The sequence below is a fragment of the Enhydra lutris genome, unplaced genomic scaffold (assembly GCF_002288905.1).
Source record: "Enhydra lutris kenyoni isolate GAN:26980312 unplaced genomic scaffold, ASM228890v2 scaffoldscaffold22, whole genome shotgun sequence".
NCBI lineage: Eukaryota > Metazoa > Chordata > Mammalia > Carnivora > Mustelidae > Enhydra > Enhydra lutris.
In genome coordinates this window covers 12241336-12255658 of record NW_019154106.1, presented here as the reverse complement: position 1 = coordinate 12255658, position 14323 = coordinate 12241336, and the positions used below count along the sequence as shown (strand labels likewise).

The following is a 14323-nucleotide window of genomic DNA, read 5'->3' as shown; positions in this document are numbered from 1 at the left end:
AATATCACCCCTGTGCCTCCATTCACCTCCTTCTTTTCTCTTGGGTTAAGACTATCTTCAATGTCTTCCCTTACTTCTTATTTTACTTCAAGATGTGGTCTATTCTCCCAGAGGATGTTTAATACCTCCACATAATGTGACCTATTTTCCATGGTTGCATCCAATTTCACAGCATCTCTCAAGAATTTGACTTCTTATATTGCAGCGCACTAATTTTTATCATTGATTTAGGGTGGGTTGCCCACAAAGATCCCCATTTAGAAAAAAAGGAAATCCTATATATTTTTCCTACCAGAAAAGTATAATAACAATTTTTTTAAAATGTACCAACACAGTAATGCTTTTTCTTAACCCTGATTATTGTTTTCTTATATCCCAAGTACGAACAAAATTTTCAAAACAAAGTAGAAGTATTCTGTCTTTTAGGGCATATAAGGTAAAAAAAAAAAAAAAAAAAAACAGGGTGGGGGGAGATCAAGGAGAAAATAGATATTGCAAAATCAAGCAAGATGGCATTGCAATCCAAATCTTGAGATTTGTTTCTGCTGTAGTTTTCTTGGAAAAAACCAAAGCACTTTACAAGTTATCAAACTACTTTTCTGTTACAATGAAATTAATAATAATTAATAAAAATGTACACATTACAGGGACTATGCTCAGGAATTTCTGTATTTCATTTAGTCATCCTAAAGCTTTAAGGCAGGTGATATTGTTGTCCTTATCTTATAGATCAAGAAAGAAACTAGGGCACCTGGGTTGCTCAGTTGGCTAAGCATCCAACTTTTGATTTCAGCTCAGATCAAGATTTCAGGGTTGTGAGACTGGCCCTGTGGAGCCTGCTTTCTCTCTCCCCCTTCCTCTGCCCCTACCAACCCTCCCCCTCTAAAAAAAAAAAGAAAGAAAGAAAAGAAAAAGAAAAAGAAAAAAGTAGTGTCACATTGTTACCGATGCAGATCCTGTCTAATCCTGGGCTATCTGATTGTAGCCCTTGCACTAACTTCATGTCAAACATTCAGTCCCCGTCTTGATATGGATTCTCAGGATCATCTTGGCACGATATGACCTTCTCTGAGGCTGTTTCCTCGTCTACACAATCAAGCAATTCTATTACAATTTTTTTCAAATTAGGGGCTGAGACCCATTAGTGGATCTCTGGTGGATTTTTTTTTTTTTTTTTTTTTTTTAACCACAGGTCATGATTTTTAAAAGTTTGCAAAATGGTGGATTATACTATTTGGCATTGTTTGATTTCTGCAAATTAAGGGCTATAGGGACATATTTACCAATGAACATGACATATTTGATACTGCTTTAAAATAATCTGGAACTGAAAGGAATGGGTGGGTGTATTAACGAAACAAGATTGGCCAAGAGTTGATCATTGTTAAGCTGGTTGATAAGCATACTAGATTTCATTAAACTATTTTCTTCACTTTTGTATATTTTAAAATTCCTCATAATCAAACATTTTTTCAAAAGAAGGAAAAAAGAAAAAAAAAACTAATGTGGAAAGAGAAAGAAAAACTAATTTTCTCATAACTTTACTAGCCAGATTGAATGCCAAACTTCTGGGTTCCAATTTTTTGTTCTATACCCCTCTATGAAGATATAGTCCTTTTGTATTTTCTAAGTTTTGCTCCAACCAGACTTCATGGATCTTCTTGGATTCAAAATAACAAGACATTTATAGTAAAGATTAGGGGAGAAGGGATACTCTCTGTAAGAGAAGCAAACCATATCTCTAAGAGGAGAAGGTTACCCTTAGAAGCATCAGTGAACCAAAGTTAGTGAAACTCCCTCTTCTGGGTCATGAGTTAACAGGGCTTTCTCTTCCTGTTTCCTAGGAGTGCACATAACACCAACACCCAAGATTTTCTTGCCTTCTGCCAGATCCCGTAATTTGCAGATGACTAATTTCAGTATGACAAACGTGGGATTATAAGGGGGGGGGCATTAGATGGAAAACTCTGTAGTCCTTCCCTGTAGCCCTTCATCTGCAGAAATCCGGTAACATCAACACTAACATAAAAGGGATAAAGTGAGGTCTCTTGGGGGGATCTCACTGGATTGGAATGATTTCATTCAGAGCCAGAATCTGTTCCTGGGTCCCCTTTTTCATCCCCGAGTAATGAAAGTTTAGGTAAAATCTGCTGGACAGAAACAAACCATCAAGGTTGGAGGAAGTACTGCAAAAAGGAAATACCGCCTGCTTTTGCTGACCTGTCTTGCACCCTATATCTCTGCAGCTGGGAAGAACGACCAACCCTAAATCTGGGTAGTTACTGAGCTACTGACAATCCGAACAAAGATAGATTACATGAATGTCATCTTCCAGGTGGCTTGGTACATTCTACATTTCTGGACCAGATTCCTCTACCATTCATCCTGCTCAAGTAGTAGAAAACTGTGCAAATCTAATTTTTAATTTTTTTTAATTATCTGGGTTGTTCTATTGGTTGGAACACCTGAGCCAATGCACTGCTAAAAGAGGAGACTGCCTTATAGCTTAATCTGTTTTGGTGTCAGGGGCTCCTGGGAGTGATGCTGAAAACATTTATTGTTCTTCTTAGTTATCTCATTGGAAGAAAAAACAAAGCAGATAATAGTTATTTCAGAGAGTTGCTTCAGACATTAACATGATTAATGTATGCAAAAATGTCAAGTTTTAGTTTAAGTCACTAAATAGGTATTACTTCTTTTTTTTTTTTTTTAAAGATTTTATTTATTTATTTGACAGAGATCACAAGCAGGCAGAGAGGCAGGCAGAGAGGGAGGGAGGAAGCAGGCTCCCTGCCGAGCAGAGAGCCCGATGCGGGGCTCCATCCCAGGACCCTGGGATCATGACCTGAGCCGAAGGCAGAGGCTTAACCCACTGAGCCACCCAGGTGCCCCAGGTATTACTTCTTTTGAATTACCCGCATGAAAGCCATTAGGTATTGCTAAAATAAGAAAGAAGGTTAGATGCGAGGGAGCTGGACTTTGAACTCAGGCAGAAATGTGAACTTCCCTGCTCTCACAGAGTTAAGAATCTGGTTTCTGCTCCAAGTCCAAAATACTTTCTACCCCACGCTTCTAAATAGACTTTACCTCCAAAACAGTTTAATATTTATTAAATACCACCTTTCCCTCTTCATTAACATCTCTTCCCTCCTGTAATTTGCTTATCTTCCTCTCTGCTCCTCTAGTTCTCAAATTATGCTGCGAACAATTAACACCACCACCAAGACAATATGCAAGATACGTTTTAGGTTGTTCACACTTTTGATGTACGCAAAACATACAAAAACTCAAAACACTGTGTAATTAATACAGCTTGGAAATTGAGTAAAAGGTTAGTGACTTAGTGTTAATAAGGATGCCAGCAACAAAAGTCAGCAAAGGATAAGGAATGAATCCCAAGAATGACAAACCTTCCATTACTCCAAAGATTGGAAGTCAGGGATCTGTCTGAGCAATGTGGCCAATTGTTTCACTGCTGGTTTTAATTGTTCGAAATGGAAAGAGTATCATATTTGCAGGCCACAGTAATCTGTTACTTCAGAATTCCTCTGAATAAAAAGCTTAGCAACAGAATCACTGGAGTTTTAGCGCTAATTCTCCTTGATTTAATACTAAACCATGGAACAAATGAAACCACCCTGGCCTTGCTCCAACGTTTACAGATCTCTCATTCTCGTTCTTCTATTCCATTTCTTTTCCTTATAACACCCCCTTTATCCCTCTCCCTTTTCTTTTTTTCTTCCTAAATCACAAATCTGTAGGTGCCAACTGTGTGACCACCCTATGACGTGCAACAGCCCGCAAGGGGCAAATACTCATAATAAAATCACAATTCGGTCCAAAAGTATTTGTGCATAGTTTTCCCTGGTGAGCACCCAACTTTCAGCCTATTTGTGCCACTGAAAAGAGTGAACCAATAGTTCCCCAAAACAATAATAGTTCCTCATGCTTCACTCTTGGTTGGACTGAGGTCATGAGAGAAGTGGAAGCAAAATCTTCCAGCACCACCCTCCCTCTGGCTAGAAGTACACCCCACCACAGAGATGGCAGCCAAGTCTTCATTCCCCCAGAGTTTCTCCTCCAAGAAGGTCCTCACTCACCCAACTCTTCCATTGTCACACACCCAAGATGTTCTGGTCCCACAGGTTGTGAGGAACTGCTGTGGCATGTGCTAAAGAAGAGGACCGTAAAGGAACTGAGTGAGACAGCGTGAAGCAGCCTCTATAACCCTTTTGGTTCCTGTATTTGCTTAGCACTTCCTCTCTTTTTGATTTGGTTTCTTTTTTTTTTTTCTTTCCTTTTTTTCTTTCGTTCTTTTTCTTTCTTTCTTTCTTTTTTTTTTTTTTTTTTTTAGTAAGTTAGAGTTTTGAAAATGGGACACAGAAATATGGGTAGTAGGATTTAAGTTGTTAGTGCATTAGCGAGGGCGAGATTCAAAATTAACTTCGAAAAAATTGAGCACCTACTATGCACCCGGATTCATTTTGAATTCATGGGATAGCAGACTTGCACTTGTGTTTTTCCCCAGTGTGGTATCCCACTGTGACTGTGCATCAGAAAACCTGCTGTATGTGTGTGAATGTGAGTGTGTGAGTGTGTGTGTGTGTGTGTGAAACTGATGACCACGGAAGTGGTTTCTTTCATAAAATTTCCATCAGATTTAACCAGCAACCAATTCATTTTGCTGTCTTTATTTACTCAATGATCCAGAAATTATGCTTACCTGCTTTCCTGAATAGATTGTAAATCCATTAAAAGCAGTGCAGAGTAGCTGTCACATTTGGATTTTCGGGGCTACTGGTTCTTTCTGCGGTCCAAAACACGAACATTTGTAGTGATCATGAAGAATGAAACTGGAAGACAAGACACGACGTGTTTAGCTGCAAATGTCTTAGGGAAGGATAATTTCTGCCTAGTTATATTGCCTAATAGCAGTTTCTCTGAAAAGGGACTCTGAGATTAACTTTTTTTCACCTTTTTTACCACTGTGATTTTACTCACCTGAATGAAATAAAACATTTACAAAAGGCCAAATATGAGATAGCAGTATGTAAAGAACTATAATTATGGCTCTGTGAAACATAATATTACCTCCATTTTTACCAGTGGTGAAATAGATTCAAGGGATAGTAACTTCCTAAAGATAACAGAATTCCAGGTAGCTTAACTATTTACTATAACCCAGATTTAATTTCAATCCCTGTGATCTTCCTTCTGCAATACATGGTCTTTTTTTGGGTGATGTAAAGGAATCATTCATTCTCCCTTTGCATTGTGATGCTGTTTTGTTTTTTTTTTTTTTTTTTTTTTTTTTTTTTAAATAAAAAGGAGATTCCCGTTCTGCATTACTTGGAGCAGCCATTGGATGTCAGTGCTGTTCCAAAAGTCTGCTTCAAAAGTCCAAATGGGTTTGAAAAAATTCCCATCCTCACTAATCCATAATAGTTTTTACAACTGAAATGTCACTGGTCCTATGAAAGTGCAGAACACTTGGAGAATATAAAACATTTGCCTAATCTGTGATGGTAACTGAGCCAAAACACTGAAAGGAAAAATGCACTTCAGCCCTTGGCTTGCAAATATTAGACTGTATCTGCAGTTTAAATGAATGATTAATGTGAAATTTAGAATTGGATCCCGAGATCTTGTTTCCATCCGCTTTCTGGGGGGGGGGGGGGGGGGGGCGGGGCGGGTGTTATCCCCAGATGCTTTATTTTCCAGGGCTAAGAACCGTTCTTTCAAACCGCTCCTTGATTATAGTGCATGAAAGGAATGCTGGAAACCCACTGCTGTCACTGAATGCAAGTTGGAAAACAAATGGAAACTGCCATTTGACGCCTTAGGATAATTTAGTTGCACGTGCTAGTGGACAGAAAAGTAATTTCTGACAAAGCTGCTATTCTGACTGTGCTTCCTGTGCAGCAGAAACATTCAAAACCACAGAAGCCAAGTGGCTTCGAGACAGGGAGCACGAAGGAGGCCTTCCGTTTCTGTGAGTAGGTCACAGAATCACGCTAACAACCCTTCCCCCTTCCTCTTTCCCTGCAGCCCAGGGACCACAGCCAAGTTAAGCAGCCGACGCCAGCTCCTTGGCACCGAAAACATTTAGTAGAACAGCAACTTTACAATTTCCAGACTTTTATTAAGACCCAAATGAGTGGTGGGATTTGTGTTCCGCCCCGAGCACCTGACAGATCCAGATTCACTCCCTGACCTCCAGCTCACAGGTTAGCGAGTCACAGAATGACGAGGCGAATACTGCAGGCATGAACGCTAGGAGGTGCGGAGTAACCAACCCGAACTAAGGGCTACTGACGTGGCCAAGCAAGAAATATTTCGCCAACACCAACTTAAAAACTCGGGAAAACCATCCCAAGCTATCCCGACCAGCAACTGGTTTGCCATTTCTGCTCGGATCTGTGCCGGTGTCGGGGCCTAACCCGGAAACACTACCTCCCTGAAAGAGCAAACGCGGACTGCAGAAAAAGTAAACTACCTTTCCCATCGTGCATCAGTCAAAAACCTCCCAGCATCCTCTCCGCCCCTTCTTTCTCATTTTTTTTCCCTAAAGCTTAGGATATTTGAGACTTCATTTCCCAAGATGCCTTCTGACAAGTTGACCCTGCGCATGCGCCAAGAGGCGGGCCATCCTTGCCCTCACGACCCCGCCTCTGTTCTACCGCCGCCATTTTTTCAGAGACTTTCATCCGGCAGTCGACGGGGTTTTTTTTCTTAAAGGAGAAGCGACAACTCAAAAAATTTCCCCCTTCTTCCCGCAAGACCTGGCGGCGCTGGGGACAGAAAGGCCACACACAGGAAAGTGGGATCGGGGTGGAGGCAGAAGAACGCCAAGGCTCCTTCCGCGGCTTAAGGAAGAAGGATAGAAAGAGCCCTGTGGCATTAGCGGCTCCTTAGGGAGGCAGGTGCGTGCGCAGCCAGTCCAGCGTGCGCGCGAGGCGGGGGAAAAGGTGCGTTTTCCTCCCACCAATCTCCTCGCGGGACCTGCTCCTCCCACTGCCCCCAGCGCGCGTTGAGCTCGTGGCGCAGTGGGTGGGGGTGGAGGAAGGTCACATTAGGATTGTCGCGAGACACAACCGTTTAACGGTGAGAACGGGTGCGCGGGGAAGGAAACCTCGCGCGCTCCCTTGGAGCCGTTTCCTGATTGGTTGAAGAAGGGGTGGGGGAGGGAACCGGGGACGTCGCTGCGTGAGACACCACGAGGGGCAGGGCGAAGAAGCCGTCCCTCTCCGATTGGTCCGCTGAACGTCTGTGGCGGGCGCGCGCGCGCCGCCAGCGGTAGCGGGCCTTGAGTGGCAGGGGGCGGGGGGGGCGCCCTCGGAGCCGGGCGGAGGGGAGGGGGGGAAAGAGGAGCGCAGAGTGAGATTGAGCCGGACGCTCCGGGAGGCAAAGGGGGCGGGGGGAGCAGCGCCGCGGCTGCCGCCGCCTCCGCCTCCGCCGCCTGGGACGAGGGGGTGGGGGACGGACGAGCCCCGATGCCGGGGGAGACGGAAGAGCCGAGACCCCCGGAGCAGCAGGACCAGGAAGGGGGAGAGGCGGCGGCGGCCAAGGCGGCTCCAGAGGAGCCCCAACAACATAACCCTGCGGCAGCGGCGGCGGCGGCGGCGCCTGCGGGGACCACTAGCAGCCGCGTGCTGAGGGGAGGTCGAGACCGGGGCCGGGCCGCTGCGGCCGCCGCCGCCGCCGCTGTGTCTCGCCGGAGGAAGGCCGAGTATCCCCGCCGGCGGAGGAGCAGCCCCAGCGCCAGGCCTCCCGACGCCCCAGGACAGCAGTCCCAGGCCGCGAAGCCCCCGTCTCCAGCTCAGGGCAAGAAGAGTCCGCGACTCCTGTGAGTAACGCAGTCTTTCAGGCGGTGGGAAAGACCCCCCTCTGTCCGCACGCAACCCTCTCGGCTCCCGTAGCGCCCACTCCACGTGACATCCTGCCTGTTCTGCCCCCTGCCGGCTCTCACGCCAGATGTCACGCCGCTCCCCTGCTAGCTGCCTTACCGCCGCTCTTTGGCCCTCCCCCCGTGTCCTCGGTCTGTGGGGCCACTTCCCCTCTCCCTGAAGTCGTCCTTTGTGGGATACACCTCTTTTGCTCTGTAGTGACCCTCCCCTTCCCTGCCGCCGCAGGCTTCGCCCGCACTCTGGCATCTGCACTCCCTTTGTCAGCCTGTCCCCCTCGTTCGGCGGCTCTCCAGTATTACATCACATCCCCATTAGGAAATCAGCACAATCTTAGCCTTCAGAAGTGTGCGTGTCCGTCCCCCCCCCCATTAATTAGCTCAAGAGGCAGTTGTACTGGTAGCTTCATGTAGCTTTTTCCACTCTGCTAAATTTTCACATCACGTTCCACTTGTTTTACAAATCTGGTACTTAGGGTAAAACGTGGCTCTGCCAGTCTTTCACTCGAGACTAGCATGGTATTTTTTAGTGTGTTTTTTGTTTTGTTTAGTTTTTGCTTGTCTACTTGTGCTTATATTTTAGTGTAGGAACTTCGTCCTTACAAATTAGACTACTCTGAAAGGGATTACCTTATTATCTAGAGACAGTGGAGGGACCAGGAACATACATTTTAAGTTTTAAATTGTTAGTACTAAAATGTTCCTATGTTGAAAATACTGAAGTGCATGTGTTTGTAAATTGTAGAAGTTAATCATATTAGTCATTGAATTCGTTAATTGAAAACATTTGTGTCTTTTGACTTTCAAGTGAAAAAAGTTGATAAAAGGGGAAATTAAAGTGGGGGAATCAGAGTTTTAAGTGCTCCCTCCCAGAGAGATTATGGCAAGATTTGGCTTATACCAAATTTAAAACTTGAAACACACCTGTTCCAAAATAAAGAATTAAGTCTGTGACCTGCTTGATTGCCTTAGAAGCTTCTCAGAAAGAAAAATTAAAAGGTGTCATGTTGTGGTATTAGATCTGCTTCAAATTTTTGAATATTATTTAAGTTAACATAATTTAGAGAATTTATTGTGTAACTACAGTTCTTTGGACAACAAAGATCTGTACTTACAAATTATTTGGCTGCAATTAGGATTCTAATTGCTATAGATGAATTGCACAGTCACAAAAATTTTAAGATGTTCTGTATTTCATTTTACCAGTTTGAAAAGAGCTGTCATTACCCTTACTTGAATTAAATTTCTTGAATGAATTTGTTAAACTGTCTATGCTTTAGTTCCACTATCTGTAGGAAATAATGTTAATCCTTATGAGATAGTGAGAAGGATAGCATGTGACACAAAGCCTGGTACATAGTACATACAATATTTGTTAAAAATTATTGTTTTGAGTTGTGATGGAATGATAGAGGTATAAGTGATGTGTAGTGATTCTCATGTAAACACTGCAGAATTGGAATTTTTTTCATTTATTTCTGTTGCCATAGAAGGTTAATAATTTAATAATGTATTTCTTAAATGCCCTTCCATCCTTACCTACGCATTTGAGAGTAAAATACAACTAGATTTCTTTGCTGCATTTCCCTCCCACTGTTTTACCACTACCAGTTTTACTTAACAGAAATGATATCTTAAGATAAACTACTGCAGTATTTTTTTTCATCTCATTGTTTGTTTATTTTCTTCACTAACTCTTGGCAAAAAGTACTTATGGGTCTTTTTATTTCTACAATATAAAAAAAACAGTTGAAGTTGGATGAAGATGACTTAATTAAATCCCTTCAGTTTTTTCTTCATGTTATTCCCTGTGGGGAGAAAGATAGTCTTAATTCTTAGTGTCCCTCCCTCTCACATCCACTATCATAAAAGATAGTAGTGTCCTTTTACCTTCTCTTAGCCTCGGAACTGTCTCCTAATTATGTATTTTAAGTTACGCAGTTTTGATCAGATTGTTAAAATAAATTTTCATAGTGATAAGTTATTTGTTACATGTTTTTAATTTACTGCATGCCTTGGAAATCAGAGGAGTTTTAAAGCATTTCAGCTAGGTAAATCATGATTGAGCAGTACCTGGGCCTGGTTCTGTGCTGAGATAGGCTTTATGAAGGTAAATGAGACATGGCCCTTGTCTTCAAGACCTCGCAGTATGGGGGAAAGATGCAAAGATTAGTGGAGGTTTGTCAGACGTACCTGTGGTTTACAGATTTTCAAAGTGATAAAGTAAACTTTAAAACTAATTAAGAAATTTAATTAATCCTTCAAGACATTTCATGGGATTTTGAGTATCAATTTACTGAATCCTGGTCAAGTACCTTCTGACCTTCTCTGTTATCCTAACAACATGTGAGGTATCTTAATTACCTCTTCTGTTCAGGTTCTTTCACCATGTCCCACCATTTCCTCCTATAAATTCTAATAGCTGTTTTCGCCTACATTTGTTTCTCTTGATTGAAGAGACAGCAAAATACACAGTAGTTTAAAAGGTCAGTAAATACAGAGATCTGGATTGATTGAAACCTCTTTTTCTGCTAGAAGGCAAAGTAGTGCAGTTGAGAAAGCATTGGACTATATAGTTAAAGTTTGTGTTCTCAGCTTTCCACTGCTCAATAAGTGACCTCAGGCAAGTCACTTAAGCTCTTTAAATCGGTATCTTCATCTATAACTGGTAATTTATGATTTGTTATAAGCATAAGTGTGTATAAATGATAATTAGGTTACAGTTTTATATAAATTTATGTTTATAACAGCGTTTTCATTTGCTTTGAAACATTCAAGAGTTAATGAAAAGAGCAGGAAATCCTTGTGAAAGGAAATAATTAGTGAATTTGCTCAAGAGGAATTCATAAAGTTAAGTGCTAAAATCGTTTTAAAATAAAACTTAAAGCTAGTTAAAAGGAAAGATAAACCAAATTTGAAGAAAGGTTATATACATCAGTACTACTTAAAAATTAGGCTCATCATTTGCTGTATTTTGGTCCATAAACTCCAGAGTTCAGATTCTTATATTTTAAATGCAGATGTTTATATGCATGTCTGATTTTAAATATATATAATATCGATTTTTCTGATTCATAAAGTTAAAACACCCATGTTTTCTACTAATATGGAAACTAATAGTTAAACTAAGACTAGGTTAAATCGCAAAAAGGCTTCTTTCCATTCTACTGTGATAAGTCCTCTGCATTTCCTAGCCAATGCATTTCATATAGAACTTCAATAAATACTTTTTTAAACTTACGATTTAGCTGAGTAGCCCTATTGGCTAAAACTGCGTATTCTTAGAGGTACTCCTACAGGTTCAAGTGGGTTCCAAATGAAACAAATACTGCTTTATTTTCTGGGATATGGAATTCCATTTTTGTTTTGTTTTCTTGCATAAGGTAAAATAGTAGTAGACCTTCGAGTGACACTTTCTTGGTATATCATTTTGTACGGAAAAGGTGAACATCATGGATAGTGAGAATTAAGAGGCAGTAATATTCTGAATTGAAAGAGCTTTTGTGGCTCTTTGGAGAAAGTTCCAGTTCTGTAAGTTTAAAATTCTTAAGTTTTCCTCCCAGGGAAATCAGTATGGTAATAGAAACATCTTCCCATTCCAAAAGGTGTTTGGAGGGAAGTTTATTGTGTAATGTTTCTGTATTTAGGTATTACATCTATACTTCTCTTTAGAGTTAGGATGATCGGTTGTCTTCTGTTAATTATTAATTAGGACATTGATGATATAATTTAAAATAAAGTAATACCCGGAGTTTAAGAAAGTGGAATGAGAAAATGACAGGTGTTCTTTCTAAAGAAAACAGAATTTGTATTACATTGCATCTCTGTTTACTTGGATATTCTTTTGTAACGTAACAGTTCTCATTTACATCAAGTTTACTTTAAAAAAAATAAAACAAAAAACAAAAACAAAAACACTTCGTACCAGCTCAAGATACCATGTGTCATCTTTATAGTAAAGATCCAGGACCTGTGGACTTTTGAATTTGGTTAATGGCTCCAGGGTAGAGGTTAGTTATACTGTGCTTAACAGTTATGAATGAAAGAAATGTTACCAAATTAAAAACATGACAACAACATTTTTTAACAGTCTATAACACATTAGAGTCTTTACTGTTGCTAACTTGTAAAGTACAAGTTATATTAATTTCTGAGGTCCAGTCTGTTGCCTTTGTAGAAATAGATTTTGACTTGGGTATAGTAAATGAATAATTTGGGGTTTTCTGTTAGGTTCATTGAATTTTTATTATGAAAATTATCAAGTATACACAAAGTAAAACAAAAAAAAAAAAAATACAATGAAATGCCCATGCCCAGTATTTACCACTAGATTTAGCAGTTATCAAGATTTTGCCATGCTTATTACCTTTATCTCCCTGTGCCTTTTTATTTTTTCTCCTGAAGTATTTTAGAGAAAATCTCAAACATTATTTCACCCCTAGTTACTGCATTTGGTAAGACAAGGACACTTTCTTATATAACCCACTTAATAAAACAAAATCAATATTTTCTTTGTATTACTTTTTTTTTGCAGTTAAAAACTTTTTGAATGCTACTCTAGCTGTATGCTAACAGACTGGATAGCTGCATGATAATCTGTTTAAATTTACATTAATTAAAATTAAAAATTCACAATCCTCAATTACAAACAAGCTGTTTCAAGCACTCAGTAGCCACACATGACTATCATATTCGACAGTGCAGATATAGAATATTTTCATCACTGCAGAAAGTTCTGTTGACCACACTACTCTAGATGTGTTCTGCATCACTCTGAAAATGAACCTGAAAGATAAATATCTGTGTTTTAGGAATGTATGCAAGATTGTTCATTTAATATTTGGTTCTCATTTCTTTCAGATGTGTAGACAAAGTAACAACTGACAAAGGTAAGACTTGGTCATTCTTACTCTGTCGTATATATTAACACTGATTATTTTATGATCGGATAGGAAATAGAATAATCTCCAGCCTGATAATTCAGATCTTCCCATTTTAAAGTGACCTTCATTTAGTAAAATAAAATAATTGGAGTAGTTAGAACCTGTGTAGCTAATAACTGTGGGCTAGTGAAACATTTGGCATTATTTGGAAACCTAGCGATGGGAAATCAGATTATTTAATGTCAGTTTATTATAATTTGTTTTTAGCTGTTTGCATTTGTAATAAAGTAACTAGGAGAAAAATGATACACAACACAGCGTGAAGCTTAGACAAAATCTTGGTACTGGTAGAGACTCGAATTATAAATGCAGTTTGAAGAATGTGGAAAGAAAAGTGTTCTAAGATTTCAGCCTGGTGAATAATTAAATGGGATCATTTGGTTGTTTTTCACCAAACCAAATATATATATTAAATGTAGTCTTCTGCTTATCTGGATTATAAAGGAAAGCTAATGTCCACCTTTTTCTTTTAAAGCACTTCTTTAAAAAGATTTCATTCTGGCTTTGCAGATTGGGGTTATTAAAATTGCCCCTAATATGCTTTACCTCTTTCATTATTCATATAAAATATATTCATATATGTAGTTATTGGCTGTATTTCTTGATGTTAAATTCAAATATACAGCATCTTACTTAAAACTTGAGTAGATAAACTTCCTAAGCATATTTCATTTCTTATGTCTGACAGATCTACTTAATATCTGAGGGTTGGCCAGTTTATTGTATATGTGCATGTGTTTATAAATAAAAAAATTAAGATTTTTCCCTTCACAAAGAATGCTTTGAGAATATGTAATATATAACACGTATAAGGCAAGTTTAAAACCTGGATTTTATGCTACTTGGAAGAATGAGACTGTGGTTAGGAACCAATAACTTGAATTGGTGGCTGCTTTGTAAATAATTAGCTATCAGGGATCGGTTTCTTTGTTCTCTGAATTTTAGAATCTGAGGCTGGTATTCATAGTTTACTAGGCAGAAGTATTTGTTCTAGGCAAATTTTTTCTGTGAGAAAACTTTGCCTGACCAATTTGTCTAGCAAATTCTTGGTATTGTTGCTGCTGTTGCTTGAAAAATAGGATATGTCTGCCAATAATGGAAGGTCCTGTGCTCCTTATTTAGAGATCATTTTGAAATGTTATGATGTGATGGAAATGTAGAGACAGGTGGAATCAAGTACCACAGCAGTTTTTATTAAAACAAAGGACAAAACCTCCATACCTGCCTTTATCCAGCTAAAATTACTTCATGTGTCTAAAGAGTATGTATAAAGGAATTATTTGGGTTGCTTTGAGGAGAACTTGGAGGATGTGGTGGAAATTTCGAATCCCTGTTGGAGATGAATTAATTGCTCTTTGTGTAGATTTCTTAAACCAGAAAAGTTGGCTTGTTAGGTAGTTGTGCAGCTGTGGTAAGATTAAAACTGCATTCTGGGTAATGTCAGTCTCAACATCAGTCCCGTTCTAATTCACTTGTT

General features: G+C 39.8%; 2 protein-coding genes across 4 annotated transcripts in view; one reads left to right on the top strand and one right to left on the bottom strand.

Moving 5' to 3' along the window:
• Window positions 1-6512, bottom strand: part of LOC111149442 (leupaxin) — a 37079-nt gene extending 30567 nt beyond the window's left edge. The window contains exon 1 of one of the 2 annotated variants that reach the window (XM_022506525.1): window positions 6497-6512. In XM_022506525.1, coding sequence (XP_022362233.1) covers window positions 6497-6512 — 16 coding nt within the window. Of the gene's footprint in view, window positions 1-4100; window positions 4278-6496 lie in introns of those variants that run through there. The other variant, XM_022506524.1, reaches the window with a different exon arrangement.
• Window positions 6513-6702: 190 nt separating this feature from the next.
• LOC111149425 (ZFP91 zinc finger protein) overlaps window positions 6703-14323 on the top strand; it is a 51315-nt gene continuing 43694 nt past the window's right edge. For both annotated transcript variants that reach the window (XM_022506467.1, XM_022506466.1), the window contains exons 1-2: window positions 6703-7846; window positions 12764-12792. In XM_022506467.1, coding sequence (XP_022362175.1) covers window positions 7494-7846; window positions 12764-12792 — 382 coding nt within the window. In that variant the 5' untranslated portion in view covers window positions 6703-7493. The remainder of the gene's footprint in view (window positions 7847-12763; window positions 12793-14323) is intronic.